The sequence below is a fragment of the Antechinus flavipes genome, chromosome 1 (assembly GCF_016432865.1).
Source record: "Antechinus flavipes isolate AdamAnt ecotype Samford, QLD, Australia chromosome 1, AdamAnt_v2, whole genome shotgun sequence".
NCBI lineage: Eukaryota > Metazoa > Chordata > Mammalia > Dasyuromorphia > Dasyuridae > Antechinus > Antechinus flavipes.
Window position 1 is genome coordinate 351,885,061 of NC_067398.1, and position 24,221 is coordinate 351,909,281.

At 33.1% G+C, this 24,221-nt stretch overlaps 1 protein-coding gene across 6 annotated transcripts in view; it reads left to right on the forward strand.

Annotated features, from left to right (window-relative positions):
- Positions 1-24,221, forward strand: part of TCF4 (transcription factor 4) — a 412,574-nt gene that overhangs the window by 119,844 nt on the left and 268,509 nt on the right. For all 6 annotated transcript variants that reach the window (XM_051969592.1, XM_051969595.1, XM_051969593.1 and 3 more), the window contains one exon: positions 23,647-23,708. In XM_051969592.1, coding sequence (XP_051825552.1) covers positions 23,647-23,708 — 62 coding nt within the window. The remainder of the gene's footprint in view (positions 1-23,646; positions 23,709-24,221) is intronic.

The following is a 24,221-nucleotide window of genomic DNA, read 5'->3' on the forward strand; positions in this document are numbered from 1 at the left end:
ATATCCTTTTTATTATATTGGGATGGCTTAACTATGTCTTATAAATACTCTTCCAGCTATTTGTTATTCTTCTTTAAGGAAAACTTGTAATTGAATCCATACAGGAAATCAATATATTTTGATAGATTGACCTCCAAATATTTTATGCATTTTGTTATTTCTAATTGGATTTTCTTTTCTGACATTGCCTTTTGCATTAATATTATAATTTTGTAGAAATGCTGTAACTTTTTTGCAGCTGAAACTTTGTTCTCTCAATTAACACCTATAATGATTCCATGTAATTTTCTGAATAATCCTTTATGTCATCAACAAATAGGGATAGTTTTATATCTCTTTATCTCTTTTATCCTTTTATTTTGTTTTATTCCTTATTGCTAGTATTTCTATCAAATAATCATGGGGAAAGTGGATATCTCTAATTTTGCCTGTATTTATTGGCAAGATTTCTAGTTTTTCATCTAATGATTCTTAGGGTTTAGGTAATCACTTATTATTACATTAAAATGATGTCCCAGGAGTAATTAGGTGACAGTGGAAAGAGCACTTACTGGTCTTTGAGTCAGGAGGTCTTGAGTTTAAATCCAGCTTTAGACACTTATCAGCTGTGTGACTCTGTTAATCTTACCTTTGCAACATCTTTCAAATATTCCCCCTTCTCTCTGATAATTGCCTCCACTCTGGTTCAGTCCTTCATTTCTTCACTCCTTAACTATAATAGCCTGCTCTTTTGGTTTATCTGTCATAAGTCTCTCCTGACTCTAAATTATCTCTCTTTCTACTACCAAAGAGATTTTTTTTCTTCTAAACCTATTTCCATATTTATTTATATTTATCATAAGAAAATGCATAAGAAAAATTAGATCAAAAAGGAAAAAATGAGAAAGTAATAAAAAGAAGCAAGCAAACAACAACATAAAGGAGAAAATACTATTCTGTGATCCAAAGAGGAATTTTTTTAAAGCACAGGTCCAGCCATGTCACTTTGCTACTCAATAAACTCCAGTGGCTCTCTGTTACATCCAGGATCGAATATAAAATATTTTATTTGGCATTTAAAGCTTTTTATAACCTATCCTCTCCTAATTTCATTCTCCTTCCAGACTTACGTCTTGTATTTCCAGGTTATTTAACTATTGTGAGTTTTATGATATCCATAGATTTGATAAGAATGCCCACATAGATTACTATCCAAGTCATTATAAAAATATTGAAAAAGAATAGGACAAAGCCCCTGCAGTTTGCCTCTAAGGATTTGATAGCCAACCAGTCAATAAACATTTATTGAATGCTTACCAGCCACTGTGCTGTGTTGGGGATATAGAAAGAAGTGAAAGACAGTCTGTTCTCAATGACTTCATAATTTATTGAACAAGACAACAAGTAAACAATCATGTATAAATACATTACATATAGTATTAAAAGAAAATAATTATTAGAGGGAAGGCACTAAAATCAAGACGGGTAGAGAAACTGTTTCCTGGAAAAGATGAGAATTTAATTAGTATTTAAAAGAAGTCAGTGGGCATAGATGACGAAGAGGAGCATTACAGGCATAGGGGAAAGTCAGAAAAAATGCCTAGTGCTGAAGAGATGGAGTGTCTTCTTTATTGGAACATTCAGGAGGCCAGCATTACTGGATCAGAGTTCAAAATAGGGAGTAAAGTGTAAGACTGAAAAAGTAGCAGGAAGTTAGGTTATGAAGGGATTTAAATACTAAATGTTCCTGGACTCTATAGGAAGTCACTGGACTTTGTTGCAAGGGAGGGGGCAGGGTGGCATAGGTGGATCTTCACTTTAGGAAAATCCCTTTTCTGGTTCAATTGAAGATGGATTGTTATGGGGAGATATATGAGGCAGGCAGATTCACCCATAGATTTCTTTCCTGGTTGACATCAACATGTTAATTATTATTTTTTGGATATGGTTCTTTATTCCTTATTCTACCTAATTAAATAATTATTCAACTTGCCATTGTTTTGATTATTATAATAATGTTTTTTCACATACCTTGGAGAAATGCAAATATAATATCTAAAGCCTTTGTTATTGTAGTAAACTTGTCAAAAAAAAAAGAATTGATATTGCCCTCATTGGCTTATTTTTGATAAACTTATGCTGTTTCATAGTAATCGATATTTCCCCCTTAGTTCTCAATAATTTTATTAAACTAATAATTAACCCATTCTAAAATTGTACCTGTGTTCAACATCAAGCACAGGGTTCGACTTCTTTCCCTTTTGAAAAAAAAAATGACATTTGCCCATCTTTAGTTCTTGCATACCTGTCCTATTCTCTATGATTTCTCAAAATTGACTAATGATATCAATAATCACAATCACAACCTCAGGTTATTGTAGTACTCAAAGAAAGCATTCTTAAAGTATGTCCCAGGGAACCCTTGGAATCTCCAAATTTCTTTTTAAGGGGGTCACAAAGTAAAAACTATTTTCATAATAATGCTAAGATGTTTTAATTTTGAATGCATGGATATCAATAAATGTAATTCATATAAACAAAAGCTCTTTGGATGTTCTCAGTAATTTTGAAGCATGTAAAGAGGTTTTAGAACAAAAATGTTTGAAAACTATTGACCTGGGATATAATTTATCTGTTATAAGTTACTTGAATTCATTTAAGGAAGTTAGGTGCTCCCTTATTATCTTATCAATCATCTTGAGTTTCAATTACCCTTATAAACCATTTTCTATCCTTTCTAATCTGTAGATCATTCTCTTTGATAAAGAAAATAGAAAAGAGGAATGAAATGATTCTGCTTTCACTCACTCAACTTTTGTTATCATTTCATAGCTCCCCAAGTGCTAGACCTACTTCGATTCTGTGTTCTTTTTTTTTTTTAATCATAACTTAAAGCTAGATAAAGCAAAACATAACTACCATCAAAATCTTTGGTTATCAGGAGCAGGGAGAATGGAGTGGGGAGATGGAGAGCTTATTAACATACTCCTTCATTATTTTCAACTTCCCACTCCCATCTCCCAGCTTATTCTGGACATTAGTTTTAGAGGCTTTATTTTTTTCTAACCTTGTACCATTGTTCAGTATTGGTTCTTAGCTATGTGCTCTCACATCTATATTTTCCAAGATTCTGCTTAAATAATTAATTCATCAGAGATATATGCAAAACATGTATAAAAGAGACACGTGGTATCCTTGGTGTGGGGGGTAAGACTTGGAGCAAAACTTTTATATTGTGGAACTTTAATTAGCCAAAAGTAATCTTTTGCACCAGATTCTGCAGAACAAGGAGCTAAGATTTTGCAAAGAAAATTAATAAGAAAAGAAATCATAAAGATTAAGTTCTGGTATCCAAAAACATCCTATTTCTTTTAACCATGAATCCAAATCTGGAGATTAATGGAATCTTAAATAGTAAATCCTATTTTCATTTATATGTCAAGTGAGAGGAAGAATTATGAGAAGAGCACTAAAATGGTGGGAACATCCTCCAGGGAGGTTTTCAAAGGCAAACTGGATGACCACATATATATTGTGGTCAGGAATTTCCTCATGTCTGGGTTGAATTAAATTTTTTTCCAAGATCCTTTCTAACTCACAGCTTCTATAATTCTGTGATGTTAGTCTAGACTTTATTTCTAATCCATCTTCAGCCACTAAAACATTTTGATTATAGAAATGAATTGAATGAACTAAGTCTTTATTGATCACCTATAATATGCAAGGTGCATAGTGAGGCAATGGGGATAATAGAAACTGACCTTACTTTCAAAAGCATTTTTGATAATACAGGATATAAACAGATAAATAAATGCAGTATAGTTTGAGGAGAGAGAAGGTTATTAACCATGAGAAAAGGCTTTTTGTTCCCCCTTGCCTTGAAATCTCTCTATGTGTCTCTCTCTCTCAGTTCTCCTCCCTATCTCTGTCTTTCTCTGCTACTCTGTGTTTCTATAATTTTTGTCTCTCTGTCTCTGTCTCTCTGCTTCTATGTGTCTGTCTCTCTTTGTCTCTCTGTCTCTGTGTGTGTGTCCTTCTCTGTCTCTGTCTCTCTTCACTTTACTCCTGACTTCCCTACCTTTCTCCAAGTTCTAGTTAAGCTTTCCTCCATTCTTCTTAATGCTAGTTCTGTTTGTCTAATGTCTAGTTTATATACCTATGAATAAATCTATATAAGTATCTGTATGCAGCTCTATTTTTTATACATAGTTATTATCATGTTGCCTTCATTATTAGACAATGAACTCCTACAGGACAAGTACTATTTTTTGTCTTCTTATTTCCAGAACTTAGTATGCATAGTAGGAATTAAATAAAAGTTTATTGACTAACTGACCTTACATTTACTTTGTCAAAGTTGCCCAAAAAGGATAATGACAAATGTTGGAGAGCTGTAGGAAACAGTGTGAGCTACTGATTGAGTTGTATATTGGGCCAGTCATTTTGGAAAGCAATTTGGAATTATGACTCAAGAGTTACTAAGCTTTGCAGAACTCAGTAATTTACTGCTATTAAGCCTATATTCTCAAAGATATCAAAGAAAGAGGAAAAGGATCCATATGTACAAATATAGCATCCTTTTGTGTGTGTTTGAAAAGAACTAGAACCTAATAAGTCACATCCATTAAAGAATGGCTGGATAAATTATGGTATCTGAATTAGTGGAATATTCCAGAAGAAGAATAAGAAATGAAGAAGGGAATGTTTTTCAGAGAAACTTGGAAATATGATGTAGATTAGAATGAATCTCTTGGTGCTCCTGAATCATAAGACCAATTATACAACAACATTCTAAACACAAACAATTTTGAATGATTTAAGAACTGGTCAACACAAAGACCAGTCGTGATACCAGAGAACCAATGCTGAAGTAGTCTACTCATTTCCAGACAGGGAAGTGATGGATTCAAGTAGCAAATTTGGATCTATATCTATATCTATTACTTTGGATAGAGTCAATGGAGGAATTTATTTTGATAACTATACATAAAATGTTGGGGTAGTGGATAGAGTACTCCAAGCATGAAGTCAGGAACATCTGAGTTCAAATATGGCCTCAAATACTTTGCCTTAATTTCCTTATTTATAAAATGAACTGGAGAAGGAAATGTAAAATCATTCCAGTATCTTTACCAAGAAAATCATAAAGGAGTTCAGAATCAAAATGATTAAAAACCAACAAAGTACAGATCTGGGTATTCAACCTATTCTGAACACACATTGACAGAGTAGTCATCCAGTAACAATAATTAATTATAATAACAACAACTTCCATTTACATAGCACTTGAAGGCTTACAAAATGCAAATGTTTTCTCATTTTATCTTCACCAGCATCATGCGAGGGAGGTATTATTATAAAAAAAAATCCATTTTATAAATAAGGAAAATGAGACAAACAGAAATGAAATGACTTGTCTAGGAGTCACATAAGTGCCTGAGGTGGTATTTGAGCTCAGTTTTTTCTGATTTTAGTCCCAATGCGCAATCCACTGCCTAGCTGAATATAAATCTCATCCGCTCCAGTTCATAACATAAATTTATTGAATCCAGATATTTCAGGTCCCAAGCAAGCCCCTGAATTAGTCTTCTTGTTGTTGAGTTCTTTCAATTGTTTTGAACTCTTCATGTCTCCATTTAGGGTTTATTTTCACAGAGATTCTGGAATAATATCCCATTTCCATCTATAGCTCATTTTACAGATGAGGAAACTGAGGCAAACAGGGTTAAGTGATTTACCCAGAGTCACACAACTAGAAAGTATCTGAGGCCAGATTTGGACTCTGGTCCAACTGACTCCTGGGCTTGCACTTTATCCACTGTGCCACCTAGCTGCCCTGAGATGATCCACTAATCTGTTTTTAAAAAGAAATGAGATTAGCCCAGAATAGCTTGTTCTTATTTAATCAAAATAAAAATGATTATCTGTCTCCCTTTTTAAAGAATATATATGCCCATCATTAAATTACTCATTTTAAAAAATTTTTTCTAGGAATTGCCAAGACACTGACCTTTCGCAGGAGAATCCATCTTTTCCCCATTGTTGGTCCTTTTTCATTTCATTCAGTCTACCTTATTCTGTAAGATATAATAACTTGGGAGAAAAATCTCTCACTTTGGAATCAGGAAACCAGAATTCAAATCCTAATCCATTTAATGCATGTGAAAGTTAGTTTTCTCATTTTCAAAATGAGGAGCATGTAATGCAATATTTATATGATAGTGCTTTTAAAGCTATAAGGTGTGGTCTAAATAAACATTTGTTCTTGTTATCATTATTGAAATAAAAACAAATATTAATTAATGAGTGTCTTAATTAATCAATGGAAAGATGTCATAGATGTCTTGAAGGTATTTAAAATTATCAAAATCTAAATTTCACCAGCAGTTTACTTAACTTTCAGAGAGAAATAATATCATTTTTTTCTCTTAGTATCACTGGTTTCATAGGTTAACTATTTGAGTTGATATGGGTGCTGTTTGTTTCTTCCCTTGAGGTACAGTAATGATAAAGTAGCATATATATGGAGTTACCTGGGAATGAGCAGCACAAACGTAATTTGTATAATTGTACATTTGCCATTTGTAATTGTGGGGGCAGCAGCTAGGTGGCACCTTTCCATTCATAAACTTTTTAAATTGTTCAATCTGATAATGATTACAAAGCTATCTAATTGCTGCTGAATCCTATTTCCTACTTACCAATTTAAGAACTAGCCATCATTTAAATTATAGGGAAAAGTGTTTTAAGTAACACAAAAAGACAATTTACTTGCCATACCATTGGTTTATTTTATATAAATAGTGCAGAATGGAGTAGGGGGAAATTCATTGTAATTTCCTTCTTGTGACATTTTCCTTTTTCAGAAAGCAAAGGAGCTTTGTTGAATATTACTTTATTTTAATCATTTTAAAGTATTTGTTTAACACCTATGGATGTTATACCATATTTGCTACTCTCAAGACTTACCTCAAATGCTGTGGGAGAAAAAAGATATCAAAATAAGAAAAGCTAAACTTTTTCCCCCAGACCTATGATTTTTTTTTTTTTTGGTTTAGTTCATTGATTCTAAGCAAGAACCACTCCCCAAATGAAAATCTGTAATTATCAAATTAGTTACTTGTGGCATCAATTTTTTTATAATAATAGCTTTTAATTTTTCAAAACCAATGCAAAGATAGTTTTCAGCATTCACCCTGTAAAACCTTGTCCCAAATGTTTCTCCTTCCCTCCTCACCTACCCATTTCCCTAGAACAAGCAATGTAATATAGACTAAACATGTGCCATTCTTCCAAACATATCTCCACATTTATCACGCTGCATAAGAAAATCAGATCAAATCTAGACATAAAGAATGATATTATAAACAAATTAGAAGGACATAGGATAGCTTATCTCTCAGATTTGTGGAGGAGGAAGGAATTTGTGACCAAAGAAGAGCTAGAGATCATTATTGATCACAAAATAGATAATTTTGATTATATTAACTTAAGAGATATTTGTAAAAACAAAACAAATGCAGACAAGATTAGAAGGGAAGCAATAAACTGGGGAAACTATTTTACATCCAAAGGATCTGATAAAGATCTCATTTCTAAATATATATAGAGAACTGACTGAAATTTATAATAGTTCAAGCCATTCTCCAGCTGATAAATGGTCAAAGGATATGAACAGACAATTTTCAGATGAAGAAATTGAAACTATTTGTAGTCACCTGAAAAGGTGCTCCAAATCACTACTGATCAGAGAAATGCAAATTAAGACAACTCTGAGATACCACCATACAACTGTGAGATTGACTAAGATGACAGGAAAAGATAACGACTAATGTTGGAGGGGATGTGAAAAAACTAAGACATCGATACATTGTTGGTGGAATTGTGAATGGAATCCAACCATTCTGGAGAGCAGTTTGGAACTATGCTCAAAAAGTTATCAAACTGTGCCCCCTTTGATCCAACAATATTTCTATCGGGCTTATATCCCAAAGAAATCTTAAAGTAGGGAAAGGGACCCACATGTGCAAAAATGTTTGTGGCAGCCCTTTTTGCAGCAGCTAGAAACTGGGAAATGATTGGATGCCCATCAATTAGAGAATGGCTGAATAAATTATGGTATATGAATGCTATGGAATACTATTGTTCTGTAAGAAATAACCAGCAGGATGATTTCAGAGAGGCCTGGAGAGACTTACGTGAACTGATGCTGAGTGAAATGAGCAGAATCAAGAGATGATTATACATGGCACAACAAGACTAGACAATGATCAATTCTGATGGATGTGGCTCTCTTCAACAATGAGATGATTCAAACCACTTCCAATTGTTCAGTGATGAGAAGAGCCATCTACACCCGGAGAGAAAACTATGGGAAATGAGTGTGGACCACAACATAGCAATTTTTACTTTCTATTGTTATTTGCTTGCATTTTGTTTTCTTTCTCAGTTTTTTTTTTCCTTTTCTTCTTAGATCTGATTTTTCTTGTGCAGCACGATAACTATAAGTGTGTGTGTGTGTGTGTGTGTGTGTGTACTGGATTTAACATGTATTTCAACATATTTAATATGAATTGGACTACCTGCCAGCTAGAGGAGGAGATTGGGGGTAAGGAAGGGAAAATTTGGAACAAAAGAGTCAGTGTTGGAAAAATTACCCATGCATATGCTTTGTAAATAAAAAAGTAAATTTTAAAAAATGAAAAAGAAAAGAAAATTCAGATTAAAAAGGAAAAAAAAATGAGAGGAAAAAATAGGCACACAAACAATAACAATAACTACAAAGGAGAAAATACTATGTTGCGATCCATACTCAGTCTCCGTAGTACTCTCTCTGGATGCAGATGGCTCTTTCCATCTCAAGTCTATTGGAATTGGCCTGACTCACCTTTTTACTGAAAAGAGCCAAGTCCATCAGAGTTGACCATTACATAATCTTCTTGTTGCTGTGTGCAATGTTCTCTTGATTCTTCTTTTTTCCCTCGGCACCAGTCCATGCAAATCTCTCCAGACCTTTCTGAAACCAGCCTGCTGATCATTTCATGTAGAATAATCAAATTCCATTGCTTTCATATATGTGGTATCAAATTGTGTGACATCTTATATTTGCTTGAAAATAAATCTTTTTGAGTCCAAAAACTGACTTTTTATACTAATTGTGCTTCTGTATAATAAAATGCATGACATTGTATAAAATGACATGTATTAGCACATGATTGTCAATTCCGTAGTAACATGTCTGATGTTTATAGGAGGGATTCTGTTAAACTTAGATGTGATGGACATGCATTTGTGAACATAGCTTAAGAAACTGGTGAAAAGAGCTACTGCAAGGTCTCAGGATAAGAGATAGTCATGAAGCTTGAGGTTTAGAACCAGGTAATGTGCAGGGACTAAACTTTAGAGAAAGGTTGTACTAGGCAGAAGATAAAAGGAAATGAATCAGTGTACCAAACACCACATGACTGGAGATAATCACTACAGGAATAACATAAAGTAAGACTGTCAGTCATTTTAGACAGACTTTTAGTCACATAACTTGCAAAATACGGACAGGAACTAAACCAACATAAAAATCAATGTAAATCATCAGGAAGTGAAAGAACCTAAATTCTGGCAAATTACAACAAGATAATTATAAATCCAGAATCTGTAGATTGAAGGTGCAGGAAAAGATAATCTGAAGAATGGGTGCAAGACCACTTGATGTTATTTGAACAGAACTATGAAGTAAATCTCTATCAATTCTTAAAATTCCACCTTGAATATTTAATTTCATTGGGTAAAATGTTGCTTTCTCTTCTTTGGATACTTTTAAAAATACAAATACTCATTTGAGTAGTAACACTGCATGTCCTTAATACCCAATATGAATGATGACTAATTTATACCTTACCTCTCCTTGAAACTAAGCTTTTGTATTTCTCTTCCTGCAATGAATCATGATCCATAATTATTTCCGTGTCTTGTCTAGATTGCAAATTTTTGAAATAAAGAGCCTCAGATACTTATTTTGCATTTTCCATTGATATCTAGCATAAAATTGAATACCTAGCAGGTGTCTGGTAAATATTTGTTGAATGAATAGGTTTCACAGTCTGATTTTCTCTTTGATAGGAGTACTAGAATAAAATAAAAATGGTTGGGGCTCTTGGGAGGGGAATTCTCAAAGTTGAAGAATCAGTGTGGAACTATGGAAAAAGCAAACCCATTTTACTTTGACATTTGGCCTAGTGCTGGATTTGGCTGGATGTGTATATTCCAGTGAAAAGGCAATAACTTGGTCCATAAACTTGAAATCCATGACAGGGCATAATATAAGAAAAAATGACTTTTGAAAGTTTGTTGTACTATAAATGTTTTAAATATGTTAGAACTTTAAGAAAGCAATTACATGGTACTTTATGTGCAAATCTTAAAGTACTGTATAAATGCTAGGTGTTATTATTTAAATATGTGTACATCAGTGACCCTATAGATGTTTGATAATTCTATGTTGCTATTGCTAAGGAGCAATTTTTTTTAAAGTACAAAATATAAAAGATAAAAGAAATACCTCAAAATATTTTTGTAGTCAATTCCCACATTCCTGCAAAGCATTTTTGAGTTTATTAAAACATGTCCAGTCAATAAACATTCACTAAGCATCTACTCAGTGTTCAATGTTATGGGAAGTTTTGACTAATATTGATGATGGTGCTAAGTTCTAGGACACTTTTTGTTGTTAATAAGGTAAGTCAGAAAGTCTTCATTAAGCACTTGGTATGGAGCAGGCAGTGTGCTAAGTGCTGAGGGTCAAAGAAAGGCAAAAACAGTCTCTTTCTTTTAAGGAACATACAATCTATTGAGAGAGACATCTTGCAAACATCCAGATGCACATAAGTTATATGCAGGATAAATGGGAAATAACAGGAAAGGCACTGACATTTAGGTAGGATCAGAAAAGAGTTCTTGTACAAGATGAGATTTTAGTTGAAAGTTTTTAAAAGCCAGGGAAGCTGACTTGGGTAAGAATTCTTTTCATTGAACTAATTAAACAAAATTGCTTACATTGCTATTACCTTCCCTCCCTCCCCCTCTCTCTCTCTCTCAAAACTTGATCACTTTTTCTATAGGCATGATATTAGCAATAAAAACCCTCCTCTTAATGTTGACAGTATTTTTAATTTGTTGAACACTGTTAATTCATTTACTTTGGATCTTATTTGAACACTTGCATTATACCTTTCTCTAGCTTTTGGGGGGAGGGGTTGTGCTTAAAAGTAATCTATTTTGCTTTGCCTTGTGTTTTTCAAGATGGCAGTCCTGCCAGAGACTGTGTATTTTTTTGGCTTGTTTTTTTTCTGGCTTAGCTTTTCAGCATTTGTGAAGTTGTTTTTGTTGTCGTTGTTGTTGTTTTGTCTGCCTGGTAACTTCAGTTTTAACTGCTCCTTTTGCTTACCATTTTGCTTCTAGAATTTGGTCTTACAATTCTGAGTTGCTGAAGGATTTTTCTAGGCTGGATCCATATGTGGCTCAACTTTAGTAAAGCAGAAGGAATGACATAAGGTTAGGTGACTGATATGTAAGTTTTTTAAAAATTTGATTTGGTTTTACATGAAAAGGTTGAGGCAGTGATGCATGTATTCTAATAAAAATCATCAGTACAAATCAAATAAAATCTGGCTCAGTGGCTATTTTCCCACTGTATTCACTCATGACTAGCCTGTGCCCGTTTGAGACAATGGCTGCCAGTAGCTGGCAAATCTTAAAGTTACATTACAGTCTCTTATGGTAAGAATCAAGGAATCATTGTAATCAGACTTTCCACTAATCTCATCAGATTTCTTATTGTACTTTGACACACCTCCTTTATTTCCCTCTGCTGTTTGTATTTTCTCTCACTGCAGACTGGTTATCATCATTCTATGAGCCAGGCATTTGGTCTCCTCACCATTTTATATCTTTCCTTTTCCTTTTAGTCCTCTTTCAAACTAGCTACATTTCTTCAATTTCTGAATAATCAGTTTACAACTATTATTCTCTTTAGCTAGTAAACTATAATCTTAATTAGTTGCAGCCTCTTTCTCTTTAGCTTTGTTTTTTGGTATAGCACTGACCAAAACCATGTTTGGCAATTCTATGGATGAACAGACTGAAGCAGAGCCAAAATCTTGCTCAAAAAGAGAAATGCTTACATCCACGAATTGATATTAAAGCTATGAAATTTTGTCCATAAAACTTAGTAATATCCAACAGTAGATAAATGTTCCCAGTTTTCTACTTATGTAGAAAACTTTATATAGCTCCAAAGAGGACTAATAAATCTACAAAAATGTGTTTTGGCTACTTAAGAGTTATGAGTTAATTTTAAGGTTCAAGAAAGTAAAACAATAGAAATGGCATTGTTTGGGGGAAAGTAATTGACAATGCTGCCAATGTAGTCCTAACTCCTGTTAGAACAGCTCTGATTCTCTCAAGCCAACTTGGAATTTGTGCCAGATTGTTGTAATAGTTTTGTAACATGTACAGAGTAGCACAAAGATGAGAGTAGTAATCTTATTTTCACTGGTGACATAATTTGAAATGAATGAATGTCTCTCTAGATGTGAATGACTCATGCATTAAATTACTATGCATAATGCTCATTTTAGTATGGGGACTAACAAGTGGCATGAAATATTGGGGTTATAAGAGACAACAGCATGAAAAAGATATCTAACCAGAAAAAAACCTATTGCATATAGGACTAATAACATTTTTTTTAACTTTTGGAAAGGTGTCTTCAATGTTAAATAATCCTAATCTGCTCAGATTTATGCTGGGGGCTTCCATTGATCTGGTTATACATTTAAAATAATATTTTCAAGGTATTTTAATGACAACATATATGAGAATAACATTAAAAATACCATACAAATTTTCAGTATTAAAACTAATGCAAGGAATAAAGTAAAATCTGCAACAGCAGTCCACTTAAACAGGTAAAATTCTTATCTTGAAAGCAAATGTAAATTTAAAATATTCACATATTTTAAATATTGATAAGAGCAGTTATGTTTGAGCCAGTTAAAGTTTAAAAATTAGTAAATGAATCAGCAAATGACATCAGTTAGTCTCTGACAGGTCTGATCAACAACGAGGATGTTTCAAATGAACCAAGTTGCAGCATATGGGAACTGCCTCAAACACTATCATTAATGTCAACAAACTACTAATAAAAATATCTCTCTTACGCATATATTTTTATAGGCCAGGGTAAAAAAATCTATTGCCAATTGATGCCAGACGTGGGCTGAAACTAAAATCAAAAGAAATACTTTTAACCATTTATGAAATTTAGAGTTGAATTTTATCAACACAGTTGAATATGTAAAATTATGAAGTTTTTTCAAAGGTTAAGAGAACAAATATCCAAATTATACTGCTAGAAATTAGACATTGCCATATTTACTGTAAAATAAATACATGTTCAATTGAAAGGATATGAGTTCCCCTTTCTACTATGCTCAGACTTTACCCTATACTGCTTTGTCACCTTGTCCCATTCATATTTATATCTTCACTAACTCCTAAATCTGGAATTGCCTTTCTTTTCACATAAATCAAGCCAATTCCTCCCTTTCCTTCAAAAATATTTTCAAAACAATGTTCTTATCCTATGCTACATTCTGAAAACTTCTCTAGATTTGTTTCTTTGCCTAATCATTGATCTTTACTTAATTCATTTGAACCTTATTGCTAATCCCTACTATTTAGGAATCTCATTCATTTGGGGGCACAAACCCTCTATTGCTTGGCAGTGTACAATCTCTGGTAAATTGAGCATTCATAGTTCAGGCATCCAGGGATAATAAAGACTCCAAGTGGATTATTATGAGTGATTATTTCTTGCCAATGCAATAATGTTTTCTTCTGTCTTTTCTGCCTATATGTTCATATTGGCTAGCTGTTTTCAGCTGGTTTCAATATAACTTTCACCCCTTTTTGTACCAATCCCTCAGTCAAATACAAGGAAATAATCTACTCATTTTGGAATTTGTAACATTCTTTTTCAAATATAAATGCTTAAATGGGAACATTCTTTATATAGTCAGATTAGGATTCCATCTTTGTGTTGCATTTGCAGTTTGTAGAATACATGGCACTTATCCTGAAGGTCTTTGGAGAACAGAGCTTAGAGTTGGCCAGAAACATGTGTTTTTCTGTATTTTCAGAGTCATAGAAGAGAACACATCTCAGTGGTGTCACTGGTTATCAGAAAGTCAACACGTAAGTGGCAGAGACCTAATGAGATTGGTGATTGGGAGTAGGATGTAGATATCTTTGTCTCTGTTTAGTCCCAGAAAATGAGCACAGCAGAACATTGTTGAGCTTGATATAAATGTATTCCAAAAAGCACATAGTTCAAAGCAAGCTATAGTCCCTAGTTAACATTTTTTTAAATAGCAGATGCTTGGAACATTCAGTTCAAATTTCAGTTTTCCTTCCAATCCTTTCAAATGGACAATTTCAGTATACTATGAAGAATACCTAGTAAAGTCATAATCACAAAACTTACACATTTTAAGAAAGACTTTTCTTTCAAGTACTTATGTTGGTAGGCCTTTAAATAAGCAAGCAGGGCATATACATTTGTACCAATTTTCATTGTACATGTTTTATACTGATTTACTTCTTTTTAATTGTAACTGAGATAAAGAATTAGTAGTTTAAAACAGTAGGAACTACATGTTCTGCTGTGATCAAGGAATTAGATAATCTGGCTTGTTTGCTTAAGGGGTCTGTATCTTGAGACTTTTATAGGGCAGTATTAAAGCCCTGAGCCTTCTTATTATACCAATACCCAGAAGATTGCTTTAATGAGAAGTAAAGGGCCTTTTTCCAATTACAAGGGAATAACTGTATTAAGCTCCTGTGTTATGTCAACCTGCTTTGATTTGATTACTGCGAAAGAAATGGATTTATCTGTCAGTGTTACTTAATTAAGCCTTCTCATTGATGTTTTGCAGAGTAATATAGTGTGGTTTGCACATTTAAGTCTAAATACAAAGAAAATTGGACTAAAACTAAGACATGACCCTTGAAGATAGCATGCAGGATTGATGGCTTGTCATTTTCAGGTCAACATAAGTGAAAGAACTTCGCTATTGAAAGAATAACACTAGAGGTAGAGTGAATTTTTAGCAATGTAGATATACCTTTTGCATTTAGGAATGAGTTTTTACTTTAATTGTTATGTAGTTGTTGGTTTTTATTGGAGTTTTTTTCTTTACTTTTGGAGGGCCAGTGTTTAAAATTAGCATCTTATTTAATATTAGCCCAATATACAACAGTATAGTAGTAAGGATAGAAGTTATGATAATATTCTATTATGAAAAGATGGAAAAAAGGGAAAAAGAAAGTGTCATTTTAAAAAGTATGAAGGGAAAGAAAGCAAGGGGGGAAAAGTAGAGGTGTCATTTGGGAGTAGACTATTGTAAATTCACAGCAATTACAATATACAAACATTTTAATTAAGCTAACATGCCCCTTCTTAGCATTCCATAAAAATGGTACCCAAGGGGAAAAAAGGGGGAGGGTAGATAAAGCTGTTGGATATTTCATCTTAGCTTTTTAAAAAAATATATTTTATGCTAAGTATAAGTTATTTATTAGGCATTTTAAAGCCAATTTTAAAAATTAAGTTTTACCATTTGAGTGTTTTAAACATTAAAAACTACTTTGAATTGTCAAAGTTTTGGTTTTTTGTTTGCTTTTGTGTGTGTGTGTGTGTGTGTGTGTGTGTGTGTGTGTGTTTGTCTATTATCAAAGCTGAATTTTCTGATTTGTTAATAGATGAAGTCTATTATCAAATTTATTCCTTTGCAGTTTCAAAAGTCCAGTTTTCTAAATACTTTTCATCCTCACGTTACCTGCTTTGCATGTTCATTGGAAATAAATGTGGGGGAGAGTAAAACTAAATGGTGGTCATTTAAAATAATTTTGACAAAATTATTTTAACCTTAAAAACATAAAAATGCCTCACAATTCTGAGTCTCAGACTAGTCATGTAAAATATTTTCCAGTCTTCTAGCATGACAAATTAGGTTGAAAAATTTTCAGATGCCTCCCCTCTTATCCTCTTATGCCTCTGTGAGCCAAAATCTTTATGAATTCCACCAGAGGACTAAATATCAAAGATATTTTGAGATTTTGATATTCCTGAAATCATAATACAAAATTATATTAGTATAATATAAAATTTATGTGATTTTCTCACTAAAGACTTTTCCCATTCAGCGGGTCAATCATATAATCAAAACTAGTTGTGACCTTACAGGATTTCTGATACACATCCTTCTTTTATAGAAGGAGAAACTGAGGCAAAAGGAGTTAAATGATTTACAGAGGGAGTAAGTATCAGAGGCTTGCACTTTTGTCCTTCAATCTTAGTAGGAATCATGAAGTTTTAAAGAGATTAGCTTTCCTTTGAATTGAAAACCTTTTCTATATGAATACCTTGTTTCTATACATTAGTAGCCTCCATGAAATTAAATGGGATATTACATGTTTTTTGACGTAACTGCAGGGTTAGTATTCTAATATCAATAGCAGTGAAACTTTGATTTATTTAGAGCTAGTAATAATAATAGCTAATACTTATATAGTGATTTGAGTTTTGCAACATGCTTTACAAATATCATCTCATTTTATCTTTACAACCTCATTCCCATTTTACAAATGAGGAAACTGAGGCATGGGGGGGTTGGTTAAATAACTTCTTATAATCATATAATCAGTAAGTTTCTGAGTCTGGATTTGAACTCAATTCAGCCAGACTCCAGGTCTCCTGTACCACCTAACTACCTTGCTTTGATGTGAAATTTTGGATATAAATCTTTGGTTTATTTTCGGTTTAGGTCAGTTGATCATCTTGATAATTGAACATGTGTTATTCAGTTGAGATATTTGTTAATAATGCCCTAGATAGAAATTTGATAGAATTCAAAATTAATAGTGCTCTGTGTCTTATTTGCAAAAGAATTACCTCCCTATCATTGCTTTGAATCTTCATGAAGCATCTATTTCAGATTAGGAAACAACCAATGCAATGGTATCCTTTTTGAAAAACAGCAGATTTGTCATTTTATCATGGAGGCAGATTCTATTTTAGAGTGGTAGACAATAGATTGATTGGGATCAATGCGAATCTCCTGATTTTTTACCTTTTGTGATCTGAGCTTTGGTGTCCTTATATATAAAATGAGTATATTGTACTATGTGTTCTCTAACATCCCTCCTAGCTCTACTTTCTATGACTGAATCCTTATCAGTTTTAGCTGTTGTTTAATGACACATTCTTTTCTTTGCAATATTAACAAAATGGATGGAAATCAATTTTGGAAAGAATTTTGAAAGTATTATTTTAGCTTCTAGGAATTCCGAAGTTATTGAATACTTATTTTTTGAGGAATAGTTCACTTTGAATATATTGAAAACAATTTTTTCTAGATTTGCATCATAAAGATCACATTATTAGAAAAATTCATTTGAAATTTAAAAGGAAATAAATCTTTGCTTTTTAAAAACCAGTTTCTTTTGTATTTTCTATAGTATATCAAATTCTCCATCCTTTTGCTGAATGGCATTAGTAAGGGATATGAGATCATATCTCTCTTTTTAGACATGTTTGCTATGGATTGAGATTGACAGCAATGACTTTTTAGGATGCTTTAGTTTCTACTTGAAATGAAATAAATATAAGGTTTCATTCAATAGAATCTTCAGATTTAAAGGGACAAACAAAATCACATAATGATGAACATTAGTTCCTTCAAATCTAGGGTATGTTGGAAATTATCTCATAAAAGCTGAAATCATTCATTATGAAGACTATCTTGTTTCTTACAGCACAGGAGTACAGGAAGGAAAAAGCAGACTCATGGGCATTGAATGTGTCATGTCAATAGTCAGTGCTCCTCAACTTCCCATACATCTGTAGTAGTACTCAACATTTGACATCCAAGTAATTCTACACTCAGAGTTCCTATTATATTGGGTGCTAATGAAAATGTGCACATCCTTAGCACGCTCTTTGCTGATGAAATATTTTGAACTCTAAATTCAGCTGGCACTGACGGAGAGCATATGCCATCTCAGTTTGTATTGAGGGCCTAGCCAACGGTTCTTCCTGGACTAGGAAATTAGTTGGAGCTACAAACGTATGCAGTCTGTGATTTTCCAGTAATGGTGGAGAGGATATTTAATAGTAATAGAGAGAAGAATTTGAGATAGTATATACCTCACAATGTTTCATAATTACTTTTTCATGAGTAACATGGAACTGTGAGCAGGATGACCTATGCTTTAAACATGGAAATGTTGACTGTACCTTTCTAGGATCCTAGAACTAAGAAGGTAGGTCAAAGAGAATCAATTTTTTTACATGCAAATTGTTGGACAGTATAACTACACTTAGTTATAGAAAATGCCTCCTATAGCTGATTAAATATAGTTCAGGTCTGAGGCCTTTGATCAGTACACATTGTTTAAGAAATCACATTTCATTATGTAAAAGATATAAAATAATGACAAATAAAAAGAATTATTAAGTAAAATTTCTTTAAATTAATGAATTAAATACTTAGGAATGAAATTATATGAAGTGCCAAGAGGCTTATAGAAAAGATGGGATTTGTGAGTTTTTAATGTGAAGGTGTTATTTACCTAGATCTAATAGATGGGGAGAATACTTGTTGTCCTTCATGCTAAACCTAGAAGTTATAAAAATATATTTCAAATCAACTAAACCTTTCACAACTTCATATGTTAAAGGGCAAAGAAATGTTGAAGGTATTTTGATGGGCATAGCATTTCTATCTCTTGAGATAGTAAAAGGCAAATTTGTGACAATATAGTGAAATGCAAAGATCACTGAATTCTTGTCCAGCTCTGTTCTCTCTAGCCATGTGATCATAGGGAAATCACTTAACTTGAGATCCCTCATCTTTAAAATCAGAGAGTTTCATCAGAAAGTCAAAGGAACTTTTCCAACATTTAGTTGGAACTTTATAGTTCAGATTGATTTCCTAATTCCCAAATCTAATGCTTTTTTCTCAGCCTCAATTCTCTTTTATCTTTCTGTAGCTTTATTAATGACAGTCTCTTACACAGCTCCCTTCATTGGGAAGGAGCTGCTTATGACTGAGGGAAATAACAGCAGCAGCAGGAGCTGGGCTATATACCTGGCCAATTTCACATTCTAATACTCAACCAAGACAACAACCAAGTGCAAAAAGCTTTGAGTGCTGAAACATTTTTTCTTGTTTCAATGCTTCAGATATCTAATTCAGTGAGTTTCAAAGTGGACAAGTTCTGAAGTAGTACTATATTACTATTATTATATTTTAGCTCTCCAACTAGATTCTATGCTGATTGAGGTTCAGAAACAGATTTTTATATTTTCTATATCCCTAAGAACTAGTATAATGTCTTGATATGTGAACTTTTTATATATACTTGTTGATCAGGAAACACAATGACATTTTGAAGTTCAGTGACAGCCTGAAGGGACTATAAAACCAAATACTATCCAATTTGAAAAGAACCTTAGAAATTGTTTAGTTTAACTCTGCACTTTACAAATGAGGAAGAGTGAGCTCAGATAGGGATCATAGGATCAAAAATTCAGCACTAAAGATACCTTGCAATCTATCAAGCCCAACCTTCTCATTTTATCAAAAGTGGTTTGTCTAAGATAGAGGTTTTTAATTTTTTTTTGGGGGGGGGAGGAAGACATCAGCCCATTTGTCAGTTTTGTGACCTCTTCTCAGAATAATGTTTATTACTTGCATTCATGATTGAAGGAGATGCTAAATTTCAGTTAAAGGTTAATGAAGTAACCAAGTAATACTTTTCACACATCCATGTTCACTGAAACCCCTGGAAATATATCCTTTGATTCCTTAGGACTTCAAAAACCTCTGGTTAAGAATACATGGTCTAAAATAATTTATCCAATTAAGGCAGTGTGGTATATCATGGAGAAGTCTGGCCTGGGGAGATCAGTGTTGCTGTTCCACCTCCAAACATAAATAACCCTGGGCAAATTATTTAACCTTTTAATTCACTTAACAGTTTTCTGAAATAGAATTGCAGAAAGGGTATAGGTTCCTTACCAGGACTTTGATTTCCTCTACACTAATGAAACCAGATTGCATAGTTCCTGCCAAACAGTACCTCTCCCCTACACCTCCACCAACATCCCTCACTTCCCTCCTTCCTCCTCTCCTGCCTATTGACAGAACCAGAGCGAGAATACAGTCTACTTCTCTTCAAAGTTTTTATCAACTGACCAGATTTGAAATTTAAACAATTATATGGTGAAAGATAAATAAAAAATAATCCTGATCCTAAAGCTGGACTTTTCTTTCTTGCAGTTATAATTCTTGTTGGGAATAAGGGGAGGAGGAGCCACTGGATTTTCACCATATTTGACTTTTTCCTTTTACTTCTCTTTATTTGGACCTAATTAGGCACATCCTAATGAAGCAGACAAAAAAAAAATCCCTGAATATTGTCAATTCCCTCATGAGAATTTTTCCCTAATTATAAGATTTATGCTGTTCTCCCCCCCCCCCAAGATTTTTCTTTATGTATAAAGAGTCTAACCTAGAGCTACATCTAGTACTCGCAATAAATGTATATTAAATCATATTGAATTTAGCCCAGCCTTACTGGAATTCACAAAGGTTATAATTCCACTTTGGGATTATACCAGCCTCTAATATCTTTCTTTTTCCCTTGTAGAACTTATGTCCTTCAGTATTCTTATTGCTTTCTCAGAAAGTGAACTGCAGTAAGGAGGGGAATTGAAGGCCAGCCCAATTAATTAAATCAACTTTATGTTCTTAGCTTTTACTATATCATTTTGGACTTGCTGCTGCATTGTTCAGTAATTTTGCTTCTGTCACTTCCTAGCTGTGTTCATGAGCTAAGAACAATGGGTCCCATAAAACTTTTTTTTGCACGTAGTAGGCTCTCAGTAAATATTTGCTGTCTAATGGCTATTCTCATTTTAAAAGGTGGATTTTTAAAAAGCTAATGATTTATTTGAGGTTGTGAAATGACCTGTAAAATTTTAGTTGTTCATTGCTATTATTATTTATCTTTTAATTCAGCATCAGTTATATCAAAAGTAAAATTAGATCAGGACCATTTAGAGCAACCGAGATTGTTAGCAATTTGTCCTGATTGTCAAAGTAGAGCCTCAGGCTTTGTCATGCCTGGAGAAGAAAAAAAGAGACTAGTAAATAGGAAAAAAAAGCAAAAAAAAGAAATGCTATTGAGTAGGAGAACTAGACAGAAGAGAGAGGCATAAAGAAAATATGTAGAAAAAAGAGCAGCCTTATCTGATTGGCTGGGAATCCATGTGTGAAGGAACCCAACTAGTATTTAACCTGCTTTGAAAAAGCTTGACTTCCAACATTTTTAATTAGTGGATTGCTCGCTTTTGAAAATGCCCAGTTGGGAATACTCAAGTTTTGATGTATTTTAGCTGCCTGTTAATTAGCTGGCTGCTAGTTGACCGTCATCTTTACTTTTTTCACGTGGGCAGAAGAGGCATTTGAAGAACCCCTGTGAAGCTACAGATCTGATCTGAGCTAGACTTCATAAAGCGCAGGGCATATAGCAAGAAATAGGGTCAAAGCCCAATTCCAATTCTTCCTCTTAGTTTTCCTTTTTTTCCCCAAATTCCATATCATTTCCCAATTATATATAATCCTTCCCCCCTTACTGCTCATCATTTATTCATGTTTAACTAATACATTTTTTAAAAATGGAAAACAAACAATTCAACCAAAGTGATAGAGCACATCCTAGGAAACAGATGAATTAAAATTCAATTTCCTTTTAACTTTCTTTTTCTGTTTTAACTTGAGGCTAGATTATGTTTAAATAACATATTGCTTTTTTAACTACACCTCTCATATTTCAGATGTACCAGTTGAGACATTAAACTTAACTTCATTTATCCACATGCTTCATTTTAGGACTAAATTACATATTCATGCCTTCAGGTGTGAGATTGGGGGGAGTAGATTCTTAAGGACTTGTAATGGAAGAAGGATGCCATTATTTATATTTAAAATATTTGATTTCTACTTATGGATTAGGATGACTTTATAAGCTATACATTTCATTAGTGTCAAAATCCCAGAGTCCTGAAAAATCATTTCACCGAGTACATCAGCAAAGCACAAACATTGTGAAACAAGTCATTTGGTTTTTTAAAGCAAATTTATAGAAACTGTATGTCTTCTCACAAACTTTGATACAAATTTAGTTTTCTTTACCTGCCTTGAAACATATAATGTACTGATTTTGACTGTCTATGGGAAACATGTCTTTGCAGCTGGAATATATTTTGAAGTGACAAGATTCCTTCTTTTTTACTATATACCTAAAAGGAGCCCTTCCAAAAAAATACAATCCAAGCCCTATCCTGATAGTTAATTGTTTACTTCTTAAGATATACTGAAATACCATATATCTTATGCTCAATAAATAAATCAATTAATTATATCATGATGATTGCTGCTACTGATAATGAAATAGAAGCAATAAAAAGAGTGGTGGTAGTAACATTAAAGGAATAAGCAGTATCATTAAAATGTTAAGAAACAGTAAATGGTATTATGTCTATGAGAGCAAATTTCATACCTTCTCTTCCATTCTGTCTTGGAGAGTTGGTGATGGCTGTGTCAGTGATCTTCCATGAAGTCATAATTAATAGCATAACAGCTAAACCGTTTATTACAAAAATATTTATTCAAGGAAATTTGAGATTATTTCTTGCATTAACTAAATCTTCTAATGTTTATGTGTTTTAAAATAGCATATTGCTTTTTTAAGTATACTTCTCACATTTCAGGTCTACCAATTGAGGCATTAAGCTTATTTCTATTTATCCAATAATAATACTTAATTGGGGGTAGTTTAGAGTAATTTTATTGTCCATGGCTATCCTTTAGCTTGATCACAATCTACCTTGTATCATTCTTAGCAGGGTATGTATTTTATTCCCTGGGCTAGGCTATACATTCCTAGAGACCGAGGACTTTGTCTTGCTTTATCATTGTACCCCTAGTACCTTATAAATGCCAAGTGTTCCAAGGTAAGAGAAAATATTTATTAAATCCCAAATCAGATATAACCTTATTCTACTCTCTATTTGATGATACATGTACATGGTCCTCAAGTAAAAGGAAAGAATTCTTTAAACATTGAAAAAAAGGACATAGTTGATTCATTTATACTTATTTACATGTTTTTCTGTTTATATCAGTCCTTTTTTTCCCCTTAAAGATAGAATGAAAGTTTAAGAAGCCTATTTGGTTATAGATTTTGATAAAAATTTAAGAATAGTTATAGTACAAAAAATTGAGGCTCATAAAACAGTGAAGGATGGATATAATTTTTTATGTTCAAACCTCTGGTTCCTGAGGGTCCGGTTCATTTCTGCTGTGAATTTAAATGAGTTAATTTAAGTAGTTGGGTCAGAAGCCACTATCATCGTAGTAGCCCTGTGCCTGATTCTTAATTAAAGGCAACAGGAGATTAATTTGAAACATTAATTTAAAAGTGCATATACAAAAAGAAAGAATTATTGCAATAAAGCCTAAAGAACTTTTTTCTTGTCCCTAGATGTAGAAGACAGAACTAGCTCAGGGTCCTGGGGGAATGGAGGACATCCAAGTCCATCCAGGGTAAGTATATCTAATCTTTTTTTTTCCTACAACCAGACAGACTGCATATATAAATTAATAAATGTAAGATGAGTTTTATACACCTGATTTCATAGAAATAAATGCATACTAAGTTGGGAGCAGATCAGTTTGTCTTTGAATTTTTTTTTTTCTTTTACTATCTTAGCTGATCCTGTTACTGAATTTGACACCTGCTTGCTTTTCCTGACCAGAAGTATGATTCAAGGATGGTTCCTATACTGGAGGAAATTGTAACTAGTAGGCTGGACAGCTTAGAAACAATGACAAGAATTGGCTGTAGAGATTATGACTCTTGTATTATTGTTTATATGAATACAGGAAAATACAGGAAAGTGACTTTACTTCAGAAATATGCTCTTATTATTTTACCACTGGAATTCTTGATTCCTGATTGGGCACATGGGCACATTCAAATGATACTGCTTTCTTCTCAGTTTTATGCTGTTGTCTTTTCATTATTTGTTTTTCTTATTATTTGTCTATTTGTAGCTG